This window comes from Chaetodon auriga, chromosome 10 (assembly GCF_051107435.1).
Source record: "Chaetodon auriga isolate fChaAug3 chromosome 10, fChaAug3.hap1, whole genome shotgun sequence".
NCBI lineage: Eukaryota > Metazoa > Chordata > Actinopteri > Chaetodontiformes > Chaetodontidae > Chaetodon > Chaetodon auriga.
The window spans coordinates 18,596,508-18,619,810 of NC_135083.1; the positions used below are offsets into that span (position 1 = coordinate 18,596,508).

At 42.4% G+C, this 23,303-nt stretch overlaps 1 protein-coding gene and 4 non-coding genes across 5 annotated transcripts; 2 read left to right on the forward strand and 3 right to left on the reverse strand.

Moving 5' to 3' along the window:
* Positions 1 to 1,129: 1,129 nt before the first annotated feature.
* On the forward strand, positions 1,130 to 1,202 carry trnar-ccu (transfer RNA arginine (anticodon CCU)). Its single transcript has one exon. It is a non-coding gene; the product is annotated as a tRNA-Arg (tRNA).
* Positions 1,203 to 1,635: 433 nt separating this feature from the next.
* trnam-cau (transfer RNA methionine (anticodon CAU)) lies at positions 1,636 to 1,707 on the reverse strand. Its single transcript has one exon. It is a non-coding gene; the product is annotated as a tRNA-Met (tRNA).
* Positions 1,708 to 1,713: 6 nt separating this feature from the next.
* Positions 1,714 to 1,786, reverse strand: trnar-ccu (transfer RNA arginine (anticodon CCU)). Its single transcript has one exon. It is a non-coding gene; the product is annotated as a tRNA-Arg (tRNA).
* Positions 1,787 to 3,655: 1,869 nt separating this feature from the next.
* trnar-ccu (transfer RNA arginine (anticodon CCU)) lies at positions 3,656 to 3,728 on the forward strand. Its single transcript has one exon. It is a non-coding gene; the product is annotated as a tRNA-Arg (tRNA).
* A 4,692-nt stretch (positions 3,729 to 8,420) lies between these two features.
* On the reverse strand, positions 8,421 to 22,096 carry slc26a6.1 (solute carrier family 26 member 6, tandem duplicate 1). Its single transcript, XM_076741527.1, has 17 exons — positions 21,966 to 22,096; positions 21,388 to 21,498; positions 20,894 to 21,042; positions 19,695 to 19,859; positions 17,820 to 17,972; positions 16,874 to 16,956; positions 16,079 to 16,226; positions 15,145 to 15,258; positions 14,875 to 14,952; positions 14,513 to 14,608; positions 14,261 to 14,367; positions 13,756 to 13,825; positions 10,854 to 10,943; positions 10,230 to 10,400; positions 9,459 to 9,513; positions 8,958 to 9,082; positions 8,421 to 8,450 (listed from the first exon to the last, which is right to left on the reverse strand). The coding sequence occupies exons 1-17, from the start codon at positions 21,979 to 21,981 to the stop codon at positions 8,421 to 8,423; spliced, it is 1,761 nt and encodes a 586-aa protein (XP_076597642.1). The 5' UTR covers positions 21,982 to 22,096.
* Positions 22,097 to 23,303: the final 1,207 nt, after the last annotated feature.

Genomic DNA, 23,303 nt, shown 5'->3' on the forward strand with positions numbered 1-23,303 from the left:
CAGCCCAGTCAGGATCATTCTTGTTAATTTATGATTACACAATGGGAGGCATGCTTTATCAGTGTAAGAACAGGTTAACTCAGCAGAACAAACCACAGGCTTTCTTAAAGAAGCAGTGTGTTCTATAGATTCTTCAACAAAACTGATCTTTTTATTCAGTGAATCTGACTGCTGTAATTGTCATGATGCATCTCATTGGACGTCCTTTTACTAATAAGCTATTTTGTACACTGACGATTGTCTGGGTTTATAATGCTTTTCGGATGAACCAGAGAGTGTCCATTTTTTTCACATGATGACTCATGATGACATGATGGAGAAACCCCACGAGTCACTTCTAAGTTCACACTCATATCTGCGTTTCACATGTTATCATCCCATGTTTCCAAGCCCTGGTTTTCATCATCGTGGTGCTTCACCGTCCTCTGCATCGATGACCATGTGAACCCAGAGATAACAGAGGACACTAAAGAGGCCATCAACAATACTCCCCTTATAACTTAGTCACTCTGAATGGGTCATCGTGGGTTCGAGTCCCATCAGAGGCGACTGACAGCAGAGTGGCGCAGCGGAAGCGTGCTGGGCCCATAACCCAGAGGTCGATGGATCGAAACCATCCTCTGCTATCATCAACTGGAGGATTTAAAGATAATTAACTTACCAATAGGAAATCAAACTGTTTTCCTTAATGCTACACACAAAACAAACAAAAAACAGGATTGAAACACATTCTAGCCAAATGTTAAAGAGGTGTAACAATGTCAGTATGCAGTCTGTGGAAGTAGTCTTCAAGTTTCACCTGATGGCAGACGTGTGCTGAGATCGAGTGTTATACTGCCGGCTGCAATTTACTGCACACTTGAACAAAGATGCTTTTTAGTGCCCTGTCGAGGTCAAGCTCCAAAAACAACTGGATCTCAAAATTCCCTAAAAGTCAAAATTAGAATTTTCACGTCAGAGGAGTGACAAGGTTCAGCGTGTCCCCAAACTATGTGCTGTGAAAACAGTCTGTGCTGCAGACAGGGTGCATTGTTCCTTCACCATGTCACTCCTTTTGTCTCATGCTGCCTGTGCTTTGCAGTAACATGTTTGCTCCCTGGTGTGTATGTGTTTCATTCTTGCTATCGAAGCCCCAGTGGCCTAATGGATAAGGCACTGGCCTCCTAAGCCAGGGATTGTGGGTTCGAGTCCCATCTGGGGTGACTGACAGCAGAGTGGCGCAGCGGAAGCGTGCTGGGCCCATAACCCAGAGGTCGATGGATCGAAACCATCCTCTGCTATCAGCCTTTTACTGGCTGACAGCCTTAGAAATGATGCCAATTCAAAAACACCTATGAAAAATGTGCTGCAGAATACCAAAACAAATACTTTAACATTCTGCAAACTCTGAAACAATACTGCTATATAATGCCACAATAACCTCTCACAACGCTTATATTATAGGTGCTGTGAGAGCTTTTAATGCAATGTCTTTTACTTGTAGTGAAGTATTTCCAGAGGCTAGTATTAGTACTTTCAGTTACCTGCATACTGCATACTTTTTCTGTCACTGTAACTTGGTGCCTGGAAGGGAATCTTTAACACTGGCTACATGACATGTTGTAGGAAGAGAGTACCCAACTGCCAAAATCCTGATAGCAGAGGATGGTTTCGATCCATCGACCTCTGGGTTATGGGCCCAGCACGCTTCCGCTGCGCCACTCTGCTGTCAATCACCCCAGATGGGACTCGAACCCACAATCCCTGGCTTAGGAGGCCAGTGCCTTATCCATTAGGCCACTGGGGCTTCAATAGAATGAATGAAACACATACACAGCAGGAGCAAACATGTCGCTGCAAAGCACCACAAGCACTGGCAGCATGAGACAAAAGCAGTGACATGGTGAAGGAACAATGCACCCTGTCTGCTGTCAATCACTCCACATGGGACTCAAACCCACAATCCCTGGCTCAGCAGGCCAGTGTCATGGGGCCTCACAGTAGTTAAAATGACCATCTCTGCACACATACAGTAAGTTTCATTCCAAAGCAATAATATGGGAAGCACAATTTGTGGTTTTGAATAACACGACAATGGCCCCTGATGTTACTGCGGCAATAAAAGAGAAACAGAGAGAGGAGAGGGAGACAGGTGCAGGCAGAGTACTCAGTATCATAGAGACCACTTGCTTCACAGCTAACCGAGCTAACAGTAACTAGAAGCTAAAGCAAAGGTTATAGTAAGCAGCAGTTCATGGTTACTCTGGTGAAATGCTACCCCCCATTTTTTTCGGAGCAAACATCAACAGGTATAGTCTCACCTTTGTTCCTTTTCGCTGTTTCTGTCAGAATGGATAAGGCACTGGCCTCCTAAGCCAGGGATTCTGGGTTTGAGTCCCATCTGAGGTGACTGACAGCAGAGTGGTGCAGCAGAAGTGTGCTGGGCCCATAACCCAGAGGTCGATGGAGTGAAACCATCCTCTGCTATCAGGAATTTATTGGCACCACCTGTTCAACGCAAGAAGATCACAAAGCTTGTCTATTAGATCCAAGAGGCCTCACTTGTGTTTATTTCCATTGGGCCAACTTTTGAATTAAGTCCAGAAGAGGAGTTTTTAGTAGTATGCTCACACTGCCATAGACTCATAAAAATAACATTAATTTTGTAAGAAAGTGACATTATTGAAAATGATATTAAAATTATCCGCAGAATATTTGTGACCCTTGGGCAAATGCAGTTGAGTTTTTTTTTTATCATGGTGAAGTACCAGTCAGGGGGCAAGGGAAGACAGCATCCTGCTGCCAATAAAACCCAAACAACAGAGGATGGTTTCAATCTGCTGCACCACTCTGTTGTCAACACCCCTCTAATGGGACTTGAACCCACAATCCATGGCTCAGGAGGTCAGTGCCTTGTCCATTCTAACAGACACAGCAGAGTGTGAGACCATACCCGTCGAAGTTTGCTCCAAACAAATCGGTAAGTAAAGTAGTAATGGCCAGTAATGGCCAAAATCAAAGCAGCAGATATAATGTATTCACTTGCACACATTGTTGTTAATTTATTAATTGTTATACAACTAAAACAAACTGTATTCCTTAATGCTACACACAAAACAAAGTAAATGAGAGACGACTTGAAACACATTCCAGCCAGATGTTACGGAGGTGTTAAAGAGGCGTCACAATGTCAGTATGCAGTGTGTGGAAGTAGCCTCCAGGGTCTGCTGGCTTTTCAAGTCCCATCTGAAATGACTGATGGCAGAAGTGTGCTGGGCTGAGATTGAGCATTGTACTGCCGGCTGCTAGTCCATAAAAGACACTTAAATAACTTAAAGAACAGCTCCAGAAATTTACTGCACACTTGAATGAAGATGAAATACATAGATGCTTTTTAGTGCCCTGTCGAGGTCAAGCTCCAAAAACAACTGGATCTCAAAATTCCCTGAAAGTCAAAATTAAAATTTCCACGTCAGTGTAGCAACAAGGTTCGGGATACCTTTCTGTCATCATGTGCCCATGGCGTGGCAGCAAGGGCCCACGTGTGTCTCAAAACTATGTGCTGTGAGAACAGTCTGTGCTGACAGGGTGCATTGTTCCTTCACCATGTCACTGCTTTTGTCTCATGCTGCCAGCGCTTTTGGTGCTTTGCAGTGACATGTTTGCTCCTTTCGAAGCCCCAGTGGCCTAATGGATAAGGCACTGGCCTCCTAAGCCAGGGATTGTGGGTTCGAGTCCCATCTGGGGTGACTGACAGCAGAGTGGCGCAGCGGAAGCGTGCTGGGCCCATAACCCAGAGGTCGATGGATCGAAACCATCCTCTGCTATCAGGATTTTGGCAGTCGGGTGCTCTCTACCTGCTCATTTGGCCATCTTCTCTAAGGCACTGCTGAGCCCGGTTGAGTTGCCTGCAGTGCAAACAGCAATCTGTGCTCCAAGCTCTTGGTTGGTGCAGACTCAAGTTAGCTAACAGGGCCACTAGCTGCACGGTCTACTGAGCTGAGCTTGGGAGTCTAACTTTACACTTAAATTGAATGTGTAAAACCAGCCACATATGTGTAACATTATTAAATGTACAAAAAAAGACATTTAGGGACTTTATGAAAATTTGGAGTGGGGAGGAGCAGAGCTAGAAATGTTATGTATGTTTTTCTTGTTGTATAACTGTGGAGTCTGTGAAGTCACAGATATGTCTTCATGCCCAACGTGTTCGTCAAGCATTACAGAGTAACATAACACCTTGTGTTTACCCACAGGGCTTTAACATCACACCTCGTGGTTACAGGTGCAACAGAGCACAATTCTGACCACACCCAGAGGTGAAACCAGCCTGTAACTTTAAACCAAGAGCTACCAAGAACCCCTGCTTTTCAGCCTGGTGTTTGTAACTTTTTAATGAATAAACAAAGTCACAGCAATACAAGCATATTGTAGAATAAATTATTTTTAGCCAGCTTTGAAAATGTCCCCACAGAGCCTGCTGTGACATACCTGTGAGGCGATTGCACAATCCATGAGACAGACTAAAGGTAGACGTTGCAGATTGTTTGCTCATTGTGTCATGTGCACACGGCGGCAGATGAACATTCAGTTTTTTAATGCATGCCATCACTTTGCTTCGTCAATGTAACTTTGTTTAGTTCTCTCTGTTGACCTAGTTTTATTTAGTTTGGTGTGTATAGTTTTGTTAGCCTTTCAGTGTAGCATTCCTTTGTTTGCTCTTCTGAGTTTTTCTTGGTTCTATTTCATCCTCATTCGAGTTTTGTGTGGGTGCACAGAACCCTTATAATGCGCATACTAGTCATTATCTATGTGTCGTTGCTCCTCTACAGCATGCTTTTGTCTCATGTTCCCCATGTTGTCAGTGCTTTGCAGTATAATGCCTGAGGCCTGCTGTTTATGTCCCTCTTTGTCTCTCTACTATTACTGAAGCTGCTGCGGCCTAATGGATAAATCCTCATGAAGCAGGGAATGTAGATTCGATGGCAGATTGTTCTTGCTCACATCTCATACACGTCATGCTGTCTAATGCTCGAACAGCTTTGATTTCTTATTTCACTGAAACTTTCAGGTACAACATGCAACATGTTGTTTTCCTTCTCGCTGTTTCCAGCACAGTTTTTCAGATATGTTTCTTTAAAGTAGAGACGTTCGCTTGTTACGTTTTCAGTATTTCTCACTTCATTTCACATCTGGCGTCCGGTGAGGTTTGATCCTCATGGAAACAAACATGTGTTTTGAGTGAGAAGAGGATATTGACTCCTCTAAGATCTGAATGTGGCCTCGGAGTTTATTGAATAAGCTCTAAGAAGAAAAAAATGCGTCTTAACCTCTGATGTTCTTCACAGTTCTTCTTCTGTGTGTTTTAATGAGTGGGAGGTTGGTTCAGTTCTCCAGGCAGTCAAAGAAAGCTCGACATGGCACGACAGGATGTAAGCAGTGGACTTTTTGGACTTTTAGGAACTTTGATCTCTGCCCCGTGTTTTATTTCCTTGGTATATCACACAGGGCTGGTACCAGATAAATAGTTATTTATGAGGCCAATAAGAGGGAGTGATCAATAATAACTCCCCAGAATTAATTCTCTTATCGTGATGACTCAGCTGTAATATCGACTTTTTATAACATACAGTGGCTCAGACACATCTTGATAAGATGTGTGTATTAAATCAGGAAGTTTCATTTTCATGTGACATTTACAAGATGGTGTTAGCGAGTGGAAACAAAACATACAAGACACTGAAACACGTTAACATAAGAAACAGATAAGACATTTAAAACACACTGACATTCACCCTGTATGTACACATATTTATTCATGAGGTTGTCTGTTGTTATTGCTCTTCACTGCTGCTCTGTGAGTGAAATACCACAGACTCCACATGTTCATGGCTGTATCATTCAACCAGATGGTAATATTCTACATGTCTGATCAACAATTTAGACTCATTTAGCACAATTTCAGCCTGCCAGGTTTGTGACCTTTGTCAGCTTTGAGATTGCCACTAGAATTTTAAATACAGTTCTACAAGTTTTGCTTATTACTGTTGAAAAGACGTCACACAGTTCAGCAAAACAATTGTACAGCAAAACAATTGTACACTTCAGACATAATAAGATGAATTCAACCAATTATGTTGACGTATTAACAAATAGTTAATAGTACAGTTGTCAGAAAAGTGCTGCGCCTGTCTCAGGTTGATCTGTGCATGAAAAATATCCTTTTATTTAAGTTTTGATTATAAGTCATCAATAAACATAAATTCATTATTTATGCCATAAATTCATGGACTTACTGCTCTGGACTCTACAGTTAAGGAGCACCAGCCACATATTTTTGGCCTCTGTCACCTACAATAAACCAACAATGTCAGGACACACAGTGCAGCCAGAACAGAACGGGCTGAGATTCACAGGACAGGCAGACTAATTATATCACTGTTAACTCATTGCACAGCACAGATTTAACTATATTACTGTGGTGGCTTGTGTGTTGCGCATTTGTCTTGTGTTCCTGTGCCTTCAACGCTGACAGAGCCATGGGTGCTCCCTGCTGTTTGTGTATCTCTCTCCATCGTCCAGCTCTGCTGTCACTGAAGCCCCAGTGGCCTGATGATAAGGCACTTGCCTCCTAAACCGGGGTGGTGGGTCTAAGTCCCACTTCTGGCTCTGCTGTTGGTGTTTTACTGGCAGCTGGGTGGTCTTAATCAAATCTAAATTACTTTGCGACAGAGAGGTGCATCATGGTTGAGAACAGTAACATTTATTGTCTGAAAATGTGAGAAGAGTATACACATGTACGGCTTTCTTTCTTTCTTTCTTTCTTTCTTTCTTTCTGTTACAATTGAAATTTTATTGGATTTTAACGTGTTATCCAGACATAAGACAAACAAACAACACAAAACCGTAATAACAAAATAAAACCAGTGAACAGGCAGGTTATAACAGACATTGACACATATTAACTTAAAAGAGGGCGATTACTGAGTCTTAGTCCTCAGTATTATTTCAAAGTACTACTAGTGTAATATAATGCATCATCGGTCTCTTTGCCTGATCAGGTTGTTTCCTCCAGACATATATTGGCTAAAATCACTGCACTGCTCACTGATCATGTCATTTCTCCCATTCATTCTCGCCAGCATCTTTTCACATGCGGCTAATTTCCATCATTTGGAGCTTCCATGTATTCACTGTAGGAGTTTGAGATGTTTCTTTCCAACATCTTAGAATCACCCAAGTACAAGTTATCAGGCCCATTTTTAATATTCTAAATTGTGATTTATTTAAAAGCGGCAGTGTGATTTTGTCTCCAAGAAGACATAATCTCGATGATATGGGACGTTCACATCCTAACCATTTATCAATATAATCCAGAACATTTCTCCACAGGGCAAAGACCCTGGGACATTCCCAGAGTGCATGCATGTATGTGCCGCGTTCTTTTCTACATTTCCAGCAAAGGTCATCTTTAATTATACCCATTTTATTAAGTCTAGCTGGTATATAATAATATCAGTGAATGATGTTATACTGAATAAATTTGCCTCTAGCTTCTCGAATGTATTCCTCGGTGTTGGAGAGAATCCCCTCTCATAATTTTTCATACAATGTACCACACAGTTCTACAGCCACTGTTCCTCCTCCAGGGACATATCTCATACCACTTAGATGCTCTATGAAACATTGGTGGTAGTTGTACGTAGCTTTCTATTCAATTTTTATCTTGATCAAAGGAAACTTTCTTTCTAATGCAGTGTCTAATCTGTAAATATTTCCAAAAGCGGCCTCATCCAGGATTCATCATATTATTTTTCTCCTGTTTGATTGTTTGAGCAAGGGTTTCAATACAGTAGGTTTAAAAGGAGAGGTAAGCTCTTGTTCGATCAAGATCCAATCCAGATCAGTGTTTGTATTTGTTCCACCTCAGTGTTTTGTCAGCTTTGCCATTTCAAAAGAAATGGTATAATACTGTATGTTTGGTAAGGATAGGCCCCCTTCCTTCTTCAGCTGATACAGTTTGTCTGTATGAATTCTAGGTCTTCTTCCATCCCAAAGAAAATAATTTATCATCCTGCTGTATCTTAGTAATAGTTCTTGTGGAATGCATAGAGCTATCATTCCAACTAAATAATTAATTTGTGGAACAACAACCATTTTTATTGTGTTCACCTTTCCCCATAATGTCAAGTGCAGTTTACTCCAATTATCCAAGTTAATTTTAATATTGTAAAATTTTTTATTATTATAATAATAATTAATTTAATAATTTTTCCATGTTAGCAGACATGATTTCTCCTAAATCTGGATTCAGCTCTATCCCGAAATATTTCATGTAATGTCTTTCTTTCTAAATAAAGTGAAGCTGTGGGTATTCTGTCTGCCATCTTATAGCCTTGAGTAGATGACTTTACTGTCAGCAGCTGAGACACGTTGTAGGTTCAACATTCACTCACATCTGGATTGATTTCCTGAGAAGAGATAAAAAGAAATATACCAGCATGAAAATATGTTGAAATGATATTTTTAACTTCATATTCAACAAGATGCCATAAAAAAGCATTAAAGGGGTTGCCAACACCGAAAGGGATCTCTTTTATTCCACTGACTTTTCATCCTAGACCAAACCTGGTGATTACATCACCCACAATGCAATTTGAACACCAACACAAGCATGTTGTGCTAGCTGCAAAAGACTCTATACAACTTTTGTATGTATAAACAGACTGACGTGTATAATTGGTGCAGTTCCCTTTACTGTTCCTCTAGAAACACAGTGTTCAGCACGACAGATACATGAAAACCTTTTCCTGATTTAATTCTATATTCTACATGTATATGTGGGCTCACAGACCATCCTACAGGAAATAAATCTCATTTGCTCAATCAACAAACAAACAAGCAAAGAATTTTTGTGAAAATGCATTTTTTTTTCTCAGTCTGTCTACAAATGAACTTGAACGCGAGACAGTGCTTACCTCCAGAGGCCTGGGCAGGATCCTAAGGCAGCGCTGGACGGCGTGATGGACCGACGGGAAGAGACAAGAGCTGGGCAGGCTGTCTGCTAAACAACCCTGAGCCTGCAGCTGGGATGAAACTCTCTCTGGTGACACACAGACAGCAATAGGATCGCAGCCTTTGTGTTTTCATTTTAAAGTTTCAAGTGTTAATTATGATGTAAGCGCAGCAATCGATTAGAAAGACAGTTTGAGTGCATTCAACCTGTCCGATCACATGTGTTGGTGCTGGAAAAAACAGCTACTGGAGCTACATGAAGTTCGGAAAGGAAAACAGTTTCAAGCTGAGCTGCAGTACAGGGGAGGTGGTGGGAAACTGACCTGTGGAAACAATAACAGCCCAACAATAGAGCAACAGTGTGTGTGTGAGTGTATGAGTGAGTGAATGAGTGAATGTGACAGAGAGAGACAGAAGGAGAGACACTCCGCAGGAGATAAGTGAGTATGAAACCTGAAGCTGACCTGGGCACGCTGCCAGAAACACACTGACTCCCTGCACATCCAAGTCTTCTATAACCTGTTGAACACACACACACACACACACACACACACACACACACACCTTACATCATATAATAGTCATATTCAAGCACGTGACTGTGAGGCGGATGAATGGAGTTTCCTTCTTTTATCATAAAGGTCGAAGTGGAGGAGCAGATAAAGTCATATCAGTAAGACTGAACACTCATCTATCATTCAACCACTGTGAGGTGTGTGTGTGTGCGGGCGTGTGTGTGTGTGCAACTGTGAGGGGGTGTGTATCATATTTTCATTATCTACATGCAATAAATGGACATCTAGTCTAGTCTAGTCTTAAATAAGAATATCTTGTAAATGTCCACAGGGAGGAGTGAGTGTGAGGACGACTGCCATCCATTCAAACAGCCTACGCTGCTGTCCACAGCAGATCAACGACAGATCAAATTAAACTGCAACTAACTGAGGCTGAAAATAACTTGAGTGTTCATGCAACCCACTCTGTCCTAAAACCTGGGCTAATTTCAAGTGCTTCATTGTTTTGCTTTGCTTTTCAGGCATTTTTCTGTGTACATACACGCAGGTTAGGGTTTCCATTCGCTGCCTTTTTCAGAACTCTAGTAGAAAGTACTTGCATAGTTTTTAGAGGTCTTGTAAGATTATTTGCTGGTTGCAGGTTTTGGTGATTTTAATGGATCCAAAATGAAATTGAAACTGAATTTACACATTGCATTCCAGTCAGCTCTCTTTCGTCACCTTGCAAAGTGCTGTCATGGCCACAGAGTCCATGAAGTTGACCGAACTGAAATCCAGAACCAAGAAATGAGTGTGTGTCAACGTCTGGGCTGCAGAGGCTGAGGAGGATGAAGAGGATGTGGTAGCCGTGTGGACTCCAGGTGGGTTCTCCTTCTGATCACGACTCACTGTCTGGATGTGGTGAGGGAAAGTTATACGGGGAAAATTAGTTTTTAACTTTTTTCTGTGTAACACATGGTGTATCGCAGAACCTCTTTGAACATCCTTGTACAGCGTTTCTATTCCAACCTGAGGGATCAAAGCAAAGACAGACTTGTCACGCATGCCAGCTGCATGCACACACCTCTTACACTGCCGAGCACAGGTGCTGCCACTCAAACTCCATATTGATGGACATGTGGAAGGAATGTGACCTGTGTGTGGAGAGAATGAGCTGTGGGACTGCAGCTCATCTGGATTCATGTATTCTCTTGATCTCCTGATTATAGCCCCATCCCTTCATCTTGAACTCTTTCACTCAAAATCATCTCTTATTCTACTGATGCTAATTACTCGCTTCCATTCATTTCACCCTGTGTGTGTGTGTGTGTGTGTGTGTGTGTGTGTGTGTGTGTGTCTTGGCACCTGTCTGATCTCTGTGAAGATCACTTCAGAGTTGGCAAAGTAAATAGGACTGGAACAGTAGAGTATAGTCATACCAGGAACTTGCCTCGCCTGCAGCACAGACAACAGAGACACACTCAGTGTATGTATTTAACATTGTAGAGCACATATACTACAGTGTATACAGCTCAGTCACAGCGCTGTTCAGGGAATAGTCAGAAAATTTTAGCACGACTTTGAAACTAACAAGGATGAATGTTTTAAGAGTGAGACAGTCTGCATAGGGAGGGGGCCAGAGTGGATGGGCGGGTCTCACACAGCAGACAGGCGTTTGATTCCCGTGTGAAACCAGAAGTCAGCTAAGATTGTTTTAAGTAGTTATTATAACCCAATTGCTCGACAGCACTGATAGAGGGTGAAAAGCCCATGGGGTAACTTTAATGATAACACATGGCTAACTGACTGACAATGGCAGCTTGACTGGGGAGTATTAAGACTCATTTCAGTTTTTAAGTAAGTAAACAGTGTGTATGCTACTTGATTGGTGCAAAGATTTGCAGCATTTGGCAAAATAAAAAGTTTCATGTTCTTGAAACATACAATAAACCAGTCTGAGACACAGTAGGCCTTCTGCTTTAGTTCACTAATCTGGAACAGATTACAGAGTTCATTCAAAGACAGTTAAAAGGGAATATGTCCAGAATGAATTCATGCAGCAGAACTTTTGGAAAGAAAGCCATTGCACACTCCATCATTTATGCATGATATGTTCTTGACAAAATACACAGAGGGGAGCTGTGCAGCCACCAGTGTAACAGCTTGAGGAGAGAATCAAGAGGGGGAACAGAGAGCGAGAAGTTGACAGGAATTCACTGATGCTCAGAGCCCAGACAGATTGCCTTTGGTGACAGTTTGGTGTTTTGATGTGTGACAGATGGTGCTTTTCAGTCAGGGGTATATTTTTAGTGTGTTTTGGCTGCGTGACAGTTGTACCGTTCTGAGTGCTTCATTCAGTTTAGAAAAGACTGACCTTCACTGGAGAATTCGGTGTGTTTGTTAAGAATCGAGGACGCTATAATTTAAAGGCCTCTAGGTGTTTTTTAAGGACCAGTGTGTAGGATTTAGGGGGCACTATTGGCAGAAATTCAATATGATATTCAGAGTTATGTTTTCATTTGTGTATAAGCACCTGAAAATATAAACGGCTGTGTTTTCTTTACCTTAGAGTGAGCTGTTTATATCTACATAGGGAGTGGGTCCGCTTCCCAAGTCTGGCTGTGGACTCACGGGAGCTACAGGACAGACCAGTACCTCTGCATGATATACCCTGTAAATGTTTAGGGTTAGGCACCAAAACTACTTGGTTTAGTTGAGGAAAAGATCTCTGGGTGTGTGTCACGTAGTGCAGTGGGTGTGTTTTGTAGTCTGCAAGACTACATGTAGACCTTTAACCCTCTTCCACAGAGTCCGCCATGAACAGAACAGACAACAAACACTGGCTCTAAAAATGGCGTTTTTGTTTTAGCTTCTTAATGATTTTTGTTTTGGCTGCCACTGCAGGACAGGGTGAGGCGAGGGGCATTCAGCTGATAGCAATCTGCCTTTTCATCATGTGGACTGACACTGATCTATATCCTGCACACTGATATCCATCAAACGTTTTGTGTTTGTATTTGCATTGGCATCACATTTTATACATGTACATACTAATACATCATTATGAGAGTAATTCTAGTTGTATAATGAAGTATATTATTACTACAGTGTAGTTGCATTTCTATGTGTTCCCACATGGAATAAGTGGAAGTTCAAAAACAAACATTATTAGGGGAGGGTGGAGAAAGGAAATTTTATAGTGAGGTGGAGGGTAAAATCAGAACCGACAGAACCAGATTCAGCCAGTGACTTTTTTGTTGATGTTGGTTGTGACTTTGTGGTGTATTAAGGAGCAAATATGACAGATGGATTCAAGCAGAGAGACGGCTGTTTTGGATTTGTGACAGAGCTGCAGTCTATCCAGCTTATTATGACTTCAAGCGTTCAACAAAGTGAGCAAAAACTTTATGGGCACAGTGACTTCCTGAACTCTCACATCACTGCGAGGTTGCCAAGCAACCAGTGAAAGTGTGACTTTTCTTCATTTCTTCCTGTTTGTGTTCAGACTGAGCAAAGCTGGTCGGCGGACTGTTCTGGACAGAGCAAGGTGAGCTGCTTCGCACTGCTTCTGGTCTTTTTTGCTAAGCTAAGCTAATCGCCTGCTTGCTCACACATGAGAGTAGTATTGATCTTCTCATCGAAGCATCTCTCCCAAAATGTCAGACTACTAAAATGTGTGTTTTGACACCTTTCTATTTTACATAGGTATCTGAGTAAGTAACATGCAACGTGCCTTAAACTGTAGTTCCTTTAATCACCACTAGATGCTTTTGTTGTTCCCAGTTTTAGACTCTTAAATTAGCATTTTTTGTGACACATATTCCCCGATTAAGAGGTGTCTCACACTCAAGTCAGCTCAGCTCTATCTACTGTCTGCTTCATTGCCCATGTGAGGATTTCCAGGCTTGAATAACTGACAGGAAGTAACCTGCCATTCAAGCATCCCCTACTGTCTGTATTTTCTCTCAGGATCGGACACATAGTGTAGCCTCTTGTGACCTCTTGTAGCTGTAACAACTTGTTCCTCACCCAAACCAGTGAAAATAAATGTCAAGTTAATGAACACAGAACATGAACAGCACAAGACGAGCAGATACATAATGACATAATGAGTGCAGTGGATGCATTGATTGGTTGGTTTGCCTTTCGTGTAATTTCTTGATTACCTCAGCCTCGCCTTAACTTTCCACCGGTTGAGCAACATCAAACTTTGGATGAAACTGTCTGAGGTTATAGTTGTGAGACCTGCGAGACAGAATGAGTTTACCTCAGTGTAGAGTCCTACGTCGCTGTAACAGTCTGTACCAGGAATATGACCCAAAACAACAGCAGAGGAGCTAAAAGATGAGGACGAGATGATTGACAGGAGAGACAGAGGACAAGATTAATGTGTGCAAGTCTTTGTCATTTTCATTTTTGTCAGGAGGACTTTTAGCAGATACTTACAGCAACTTCTCTCCATCTTCTTTTCAATTCATTTCTCTATCTGATTTTTTGAACCAACAACAACAGTAACTATAGAAAGTAGTTACTTTGGCGCAGAGTTTAAAAATGGTACATCTTGGTTAACAGCAATAACATGGAAATAACAATTTTATGCAACTGCAGGACAGGTGCAGATTTCCAAATTACAAAGCATCATCATCATCAGATGAGCGCGGTAGACGGGTGGATAACTGCAGAGTACATGGATTTGTGTAATGTCAGAGCTGACGCACCATCTGTCTGGACTGTACAACAATCCATGACATTCACAAAAGATTTTTACTGACCGTTGTGTCCTGTAGATGAGCATGAGCAGAGAGAAGCCGACAGCCACAGCCAGACCCAGGTCCAGGTTAAGGACCAGTGTGGAGACCAGGGAGGCCACCCACACCAGCTGAGGGAGAGGAGGGAGGAGAGAGGATCAGGATCAGAGGGAGATCTGGACTGTTTGCAACCACGGTTTTATGCTGTGATCTTGAATAGTGTCTGTGTGTGTGTGTGTGTGTGTGTGTGTGTGTGTGTGTGTGTGTGTGGCCCACCAGGTCCAATCTGTCAGACTTCCAGAGCACACACACATCTTTGAACTGGGACAGCATCCCCTGCAGGTTCACCACGATGATCACTGCTAACACTGCCTGCATTAACAACAGCGAGGCATTACGGAACACTGGCTAAGACATGTGAGTCATCCTGCCAGTGAGTCTCATCCAGATGGAGCATGACTTGACATTTCTTAAAACATCTTTACTGATCTGCTCTATCATTCAGCCACACTGACTGGAGAACTGCCAACAGAAAAACTTTTGGGGCATTTGTTCCCGTATAGATGTACAACTTTAGAAACCATTGTTCACCAAGTCGTTTACACGGTGAGCTTAAATAATGGTTATGTGCACTTTACCTTTGGCAGCTGTTCAAAGAGATGACCGATCTTCAACAAGATGGTGAGAATCATCAGAGCTGATACCAAACCTGCCAACTAAGAAGTGAGATTAAAACACAACAGGAGGACGATAAGAAAAGTAAAACACAATCACAAAGAGAAGAGTCATATGACTGAAAACTAAAAAGACTAGACCTGAGTTAATGTTGCTTCAATATAAAGTTATTTAACACAGAACAAAGGCAAAGGTGTGTTTGGAGTTTGTGTCTTTTGAAATAGAATAGGTACCTGTGATTTGACTCCAATACTGTCCTGGACCATGCTGCGAGAGAAGGAGCAGCTGACGGCAAAGCACTGAAACATCCCTCCAATGGTGTTACACAAACCCAGAGCCAGCAGCTCCTGAAGCAGAGACGGACAACAGCAGTTTGAAAACAACACAGATCTCAGGGACACTGCTGGTGAGTGTACTCAGGGCAACTGGTTGGCCTGTTGGTTAAGGCTTAAACAGCCATCGCTTGGTTGTTATAAAGTTATAAAGATGAGCTTACAGATCTAAGATGATGGCACTGTTGTCATTAAGTCAACGCTCCAGGGCTTAAATCAGAGATTTGTTACAAAATACTAAAGACAAGACTTCATGTTCATCATTTAGTATTTCTAATATGCAGAAGATCATTTTGGGGTTTTTCTTACATTTGTTTCAAGGAAATCAATGTGCTGCAGTAAGCGTTATTCTTCTAAATTAAATTGGATGTCTCACAACTGCACGAGACATGTTTGACATGGGCTTGTTGACATAACCAGACCTGTTCGTCTTGTCGTTTGCTTGCACAAACTGACTGACTGTAATAATCCTACGGCAGCTTTCACAGAGAGGACAAGTCACATCCGTGGTCCTGCCTCATCATTTCCTCATTACAGAACTCTTAGGTCACCGGTTTAGCCATGAAAGAGCATTAACAGGGTGTTCTGTGATTTCTGTCACTCTGCAATAACACAGACGCAGCTCACTTTTTCCTTCCCTTTAGTTACAGTCGCCTTTTGTGAGCACAATGAAGTCATAGTTTAATAAGACAAAAGTAAGACACTCAGAGCCTCAGTGTAAGCATTTAGTTTAGCATTTTTTAATGATCATGCACCTGTACATAATATGCACTTTTCTGCCTGTTTGTTTGCTATTAAAACACAAATATATGAGTTAAAACTGCTGTGAATGTACCTGACTTGAGTCCACACTGTAGCTGTGTTTGTGGGCGAACACTGAGCCCAAAGCAGAGTGGAAACTGAAGCCAACCAATGCCAAAGACAGAGCAGGAATGAGCAGCTCTGTGGCCTGAGAGAGCGAGGGGAGGACTGGGGAAGACAGGCTGGAGAGGAGGAGGAGGAGGAAGAAGAAGCTTGATGAACTGAATGACTAATCAAAAGGAAATGAACAGCAATGTAAAGAATTACGACCGCTATGTTAAGCAGCCTCCCCGTGGATTACTCCTCACACTGGATTCTCTTAAAACTACTGAGGATAATGCAATAAAGCTAACTGGCTTATTTTCTATGATGAGAGCAGAAATATGGAGAGTGGGAGGTTAGAAGGAGGTCAGAAATATGAATAAAGTCATAGAGATTTAGATTATATGGACACACAAACACACACACACACACTCACACACACACACACACACACACACACACACACACACACACAGCATATTGGTATGTGCTATAGTCATAAAATGAAATATGATCTTCTTTGCATAATATGCTCTTTCTCACTTCAATGGTCAGTGATTAGTTAGAGGCTTTGAACTGACTGTTTTCCTTTAAAAGCACCATTATGTCATGATTCTATTCTAATAAAACATTTGCCTGTAGGTTCAGCAGCTTCACACGAAAAGAAAACAGCCTCAAAGTTCATATTGCTTGAAGTCTTCAAGTAAAAATCAGCACAATAGTCTTAGAAAGTATATTGAAAAGTAGCAAATTGAATGAAGGGGAGAAATGACACAGTTCTACTGACCCACTGGGTATGTGTCCCACCACCTGGACTCTGTGCTGTGCAGCCAGGTCCATCTGCACTGACAGAACGGTGACCAGGACAATCTGTGGGAGAACAACAGTGGACGTGACATTTTCTGCAGAGAATCGCCAGTTTGGAAAACAACAATATGTACAGTGTTCTCCATCTAAATGTCAGATCAATCAGTCTGCACATGAAATTACTGCTAGCTGAGATACTGCTAGCTGCAGCTGCAGAGATCATGGTGTCAAGCAAAGCGGATAAGGTTCAAAGATAACCTATATGATGCATCCAGTTCGTTGCTGTTTGAGTCACATTATGCACCAAGTTCAGTGTTTCTGTTTTGCCTTGCGACTGCTGTTCCTCTTTGCCTCTTTTTCATTTTGTGGTTCTGCTGTTTGGCTTCTTTTTTTGCCATCACACCATCAAAAACCTTTCTATGGTTTCATAGGTCGAAGACTTTACTCATCCATGTCGTTTATCAGATTATCACTGTATTAAAAAAAACAGCTCTAACTTAAGATTTCAGTTTTCATAATGACTTTTGCACAATTAGGATTTATGTTTGAGGATTTAGTTACATAATCAAAGGTGAATTAAGTAACTAAGATGAGTAACTAAAATAACTGATCATCTTAAGACATATTAAAAAGATATAATATAAAACTAAAAAATGATTGCAATGATTGCAATTAATTAAACAATGCCACCAGAAGACAGATGATGGTTAATCAGTGGCCAGGTGCGCATATTTATTGTATGTGGGGATTTGAGGTTTTGGAGATCAAAACAGATCTTTATATAATTATGAGTCATTCACCAGTTCGTCACTGTGGCATCTGTCCATCTGGGTCCAGTTTGTGGGCATGAGTCTACTGAGTGTGTGTGTGTGTGTGTGTGTGTGTGTGTGTGTGTGTGTGTGTGTATGTGTGTGTGTATTCCTCACCAGTATAAGTTCCCACGGTACAGAGACAGGCAGCTTGTTCTTAAAGCGCTCATTCAGCATCTTGCCTCCAATGAGTGTCACCAATGAAAACACAGAGACCGACAGAGCCCCTGGTACAGCGCTGGTCACTCCGTACAGAACATCCTTTAAAACCTGGAACAAACATATTGTACGTCCTTTAAAAACCCCAAAATTCAGCAACAGGTAATGTCAGTCACTTAAATCTCAACTAACATATTTAAAAAAAAGCGTAATACAGTACACTGATTTCTCTAATTGCTATCTGCCAGTGCCCTGTGATCACCTGCCTGTCCGTCATGTCTGGAGAATCTTCAGGGAAAGATTAATTTTTTTTTCCAGGACAAACCTTGAGGTGTGATTTTCAGGTGTGCACCGCTCCAGTGCATATTGGCAGTTACGGTCTAGTGAAGCAGGAGGAAAACCACCACCTGGAAACAGCTGATAAGCAACCCTGACACTTCCCAAAGCCAGCTTACACCTTGAAATCCTGAAGTGTCAGGGTGCAGGAGTTTGGCTTCAGCTTTGAATTTCCTCCATCCAGTGCCAAGAATAAAAACAAAGCTATCACTCAGTCACAGCAGTGGCTCCCACAGCAGTCAAAAGGGGACTTTGATTGCCAAGACAACACCTTGCCAACACTTTAATTAAATTCTTTAGGTTGTAAGAGGTGAATGTGAGGTGTGTGAGACACGGACCCTCGGTGCCGAGCCAGGACATGTGACATGACCTCACGTTTGATGAAACAACCATCAATACAATCGTCATTATTGTCAACATCTGGCATGCAGTGTGTATATAGTTTGTACATCTGAAAATCCAGGTTGTAGCCAGTGCCAGCTCTGACGCATCTTTACAGAGAGATTAAATTATGGGGTTATTTGATTGATGATTACAATCAAGGACACAGGAATGATTAAATACAAATACAGACATTAAGAAGATGTTACGTCCTGCAGTTCCAGCTGCTCTTCTCCCTCTGTGTCCTGTGTTTTCCCCACTCCCCATGTATCTTATCCGTCTCTCTCGTGTCTTTCTTGTGCTTGTCTGTCTCCCTGCAGGGGCGTAGCTGACAGGCTGGGCTTGATTCCCTCTTCCTTCAGCGCAGCTGTAGTCAATCATTCAATCGAGGCTCACCTGCTGTCACAGTGTATGAGCCCTGGCTCTCCTCTCAGTATTGGTTGAATCGTCCGTTCACCTCCGTGGTAATGATTGAGACCCAGCAGATCTGCTAGGTACCTTTTTTTTGCCTTGCTTACTTGCCTGCATCCCTGATTCAGTATGTGCTCAGGTGCCTGCCCTCATCCCTGCCCTGTCAGTCCGCACCCTGCAAGGAATGTGGAGAAGCACTCGTCTAATCTCAACCTCTTCACTCTGAGATCACATCGTTGCCTTAAGTCTGTTTTGATCAAGTGCCCGATTAAAAGACTTTTCACTCTTGGTCCCTGTGTCTCTGCTTCAGCGTGGCGGTTAGGTCCTGTGTTCAGTCAAATTTAACAGGAGAGGATATAAGCAAACACAAACACATTGCGCAAACAACAAATTAAATACAAATGGTGGGGGAAGCGGTACGTAACAGAGAGCAGTGATTGGTCACCATTTAATGACGTGATAAACGATGACATTCAGCTAATATGACAGGAATCCACAGGGCCATGTTTCATGTTACAGAGAGGCTGGTGGAGAGACGAGCTCAGAGAGGACTTTTATCCACCACAGAGGTCAGAGATCAGCCTCATAACAGCACTGCAGGAGCTTACATGGATTCAAAGTTTTGCTCAAGGATACTTCAGCAGCTTGCTGACAGGAGTGTGTGTGAGTGTGAGTGTGTGGTCCTCCCACAGTGTTTCAACTAACCCAAGCTGAAGGCAGCAGTCCAGTGTGTCTCTGTGCAGGTATTCCGGTCATCAGTGGCAGCTGCAGGACGACCACATGCAGACCTGCTGCTGTGGTGTAGCCTCTGATTACAGGATCAGACAGCCAGCGACACACACCGCCTCCACACAGCAGGTAAAGCAGGAGCTGAGGGAACGCGCACACGCACACACACACACACACACACACACACACACACACACACACACACACACACACACACACACCGATTTAGTTTAGCTTTTCTTCATATCTCTTCATATCTGTCTCCCCATACACAATAGTTGTCGAATAAACAAAATCCTGCCCCCTTGACTCTCTTGAACAACATGACAGTTAATGTTTTATATCACTGAAAAATGTTCTGCTGTCAAACTCCAGCAGCTGCTGAAAACATCTGGATTGATTTGAAATGTAAGGGGAGCACCACGGCAAAGTTCTTGTCCAACTCCCCGACAGGATTTCAATTCTCAGCACTGTGGGATGCCATCTTTCAGACAGCTCGTTATTCCCACACCTTGTGTTATTTTTCTACACACAAACTGTCACAAAGACCTGCCCTTACTCTGCCTCTGATTGGCTCTGACCCTGACATCGTTTTCTCTTCTCTATCCACCTAACTAAGCATCTTCTCCTAACACACATTCATTTCAGAGGAATAAAAAAAACATACCAAACAACAAAACTGACTCAGGAATGTAAGTCAGATCAGCAAATCTTTTTTTTTTTTTTTTTTTAAAGCTTTGATACTTCAGCGGATGTCGACACAGAAATTCTCTTCTCACCTACTTGTCACCATAATGATGATAATAATAATAATAAACTTTACGTAGAAAAGACAGAATGGACATGACAACAGGAAAAGAAAAAAAATTATGTAAAATAAAATGGAGAATAAAACCCACTTAGTAAATAAATAAATAAGACGACCTATAAAATATAGGTAAAATAGATTCATAAAATCAAGTGAAATACAACAATTTGAAGGACATGCAGCAGTGCATGAGCATGAGGCAAAGCATAAAAGTTTCAGACCTGGATCAGGATTGATCCACGATGGGGTTGAAGGTCAGAGATCAGAGTATCAGCTGCACAGCAATGAGGGTGTGTGTGCGTGCACACTGTTTGGACATGTACTGTCTGGCATTTGTGTGTGTGTGTGTGTGTGTGTGTGTGTGTACCTGTATAAGGCCACAGAGGAAGGTGAGCTGCACAGCCACGTTCACTTTGGCTGCTTCCACATCAATCTGACTCTCATCAACAGTGTTGCTTAGCAGCTCCACGTTGGCCGTCACAGACCCAATCATGATGGCCAGGAAAGCAAAAGTACCTGTCTCACAGAAACAGACACACAAACCCGATACAGACCTCCTTAAGACGCTGACAGAGTGCTCCAGAGTAATCACATGGATTTCTACCAGTGTGAGTGTGACATGATGTTTGCTTTGCTTCAGCAGAGGGAATAAAAAGCTCAGATAACCGTTGAACTGCTCCAAGATTTTTATACAACCAGACTTTCACCAGGTCGGGATTTCTTGGTTAAAGATGTTTTGTGCCGATGTTTTTTTTTCTTTTTTCTTTTATCTGTTCCCCAGTTTCAGAGCTGCTCATGAGGAATACACCAGGCAGTTATAGATAAAGATGTCCTCCCAAAAAAACAAAGGTTGACTGTCACCGATGGAGAGGTGCCTGGAGGTGCCGAAGACGAAGTAGATGATCAGAGGGTAGAATGAGGTGTAGAGACCAAACACTGGAGGAATTCCCACCAACATGGCGTTGGCCATACCTGAAAAAGATGATGAAAGGTGTAGCAACGGTTAGTGAGTATTATTGAAAGCAAGGGAAAGGCCTGTATCATTAAAAACTCAGAAATGTCTTAAAACCACTTTAATTTCAGAGTGCTGCTTCAAGGTCTCTGCACTCGTGAAATATTCGCGTCCCACTAAAGATCACAAACACTGCCAGATATCACCCATCTTTGCTGCTGGACCACCTTCTGTTCATGTGTTCATCCAGTGGTGCGCTTTCATATTTGACATTGTTTATGCTGCTTTGACCAGGTCTGTCTTTGAAATCATAATCCAAATGTAAAAAAAATAAAATGCAGCTTCAATTTTGAAAATTCACAATGTCTTCAAACATCACCAATAGACCACCTACAGAAAGGCGGGTGGGGTAACAGTGTTGTGGTTTGTTTGTAGCTCTTTAAACCCCATTGAGACTCATGATGCCCATCTGTTGCTGCATCCTCACCCTGTGGCAGCTGCATGATTCCGACGCTGACTCCAGACAAAAGGTCTCCTAGGGCATTTTCTCTGATGGAGTAGTGAGGAAGCCATGACAGGACAGGAAAAAATCTCAGCAAGAAGCTCTTCAACCTGGGACCAGAGCACCTGGAGGAACACACATGCACAGACACACACACACAGACACACACACACAGACACACACACACACACACACACACACACACACACAGGGTTCAAGACCATAGAGGTTCAGATAAAGGCCATTAATCATGCGTTAGTCCTCAAAACTGGCTGAACGCCCAAACTGACATGCAGCAAGGCCAAAAACTAAACCCGTCCTTTGACTCACCAACATTGTGCTTTCACCCTCTCCAAAAATGACAGGGACGTCTTTTCTACTCGCTCCCCGAGGACATCCAGCTGTGCTTTGTCCAGGGCAACAGCGAGATAAGCCTGCCTGTCGTGAGTAAGGCCACTTCGCTCAACGCTGTCCATCTGAAATCAGTGGCAGAGATTATCGGCAGCACGTTCTACTTAACCTTTGCTCTTGTTTCAGTGTGTGTTTCTTTATGTGGCTAAAATGTGAGTGCATGAAGTTACAGGACAAAAAAAGAGGACCAGTAGTGGTAACTGTACAGATAACCACAACAAACCAGAGCAATGGCGGACCGAATCTGTATCAGCATGAAGCCGCACGAGTACAAAGAGTGCACATGTGTGACAGCATGCATGTATGACGATAACAAGCACACACACACACACACACACACACACACACACAGAGCTCCACACACTCCCACACGTGAGTCGGGGGAAGGTAGAGAACAGCCTTGAACTCTGCACATTACAGCAAGTTTACAGCCCTTTTTCTCCTCCCCCTCACCCCCCTCCCCCCTCCCATTCAGTTTGTCTGAATGCCTCTATTATTACAGCCCAGCTTACAAAGAATCATGGTCTGAATGTGTATGGGTGAGAGTGTGTGTGCGAAAGAGGGAGACAGAGAGGAAGTGAGAGAGAGAGCAAATGAGAAAAAAAGAAATACTTTCTCTGTTTTAATCTATTTTAATGTATTCCACATTTGCACAATGGGCAATTTTTGAGAGCTTTTCCAACTGAGAAAATGTGAAATTAATTGAAAGCCTGACAAAAGGGAAATGAAGAATGAAGAATGAGAGGCACACAGGGATAGAAGGAAGCCAAAGACAATGAAAAGAGAGGAAAACTTTATCTCTACATTTGTTTTTACTGTCCTTTTAATCTCACCGCAAGAATAAACTGGAATGATACTCAGGTCATTAAAAATAAAGAGTCTACAGAAAATTCAAGAACAAGATATCAAGCA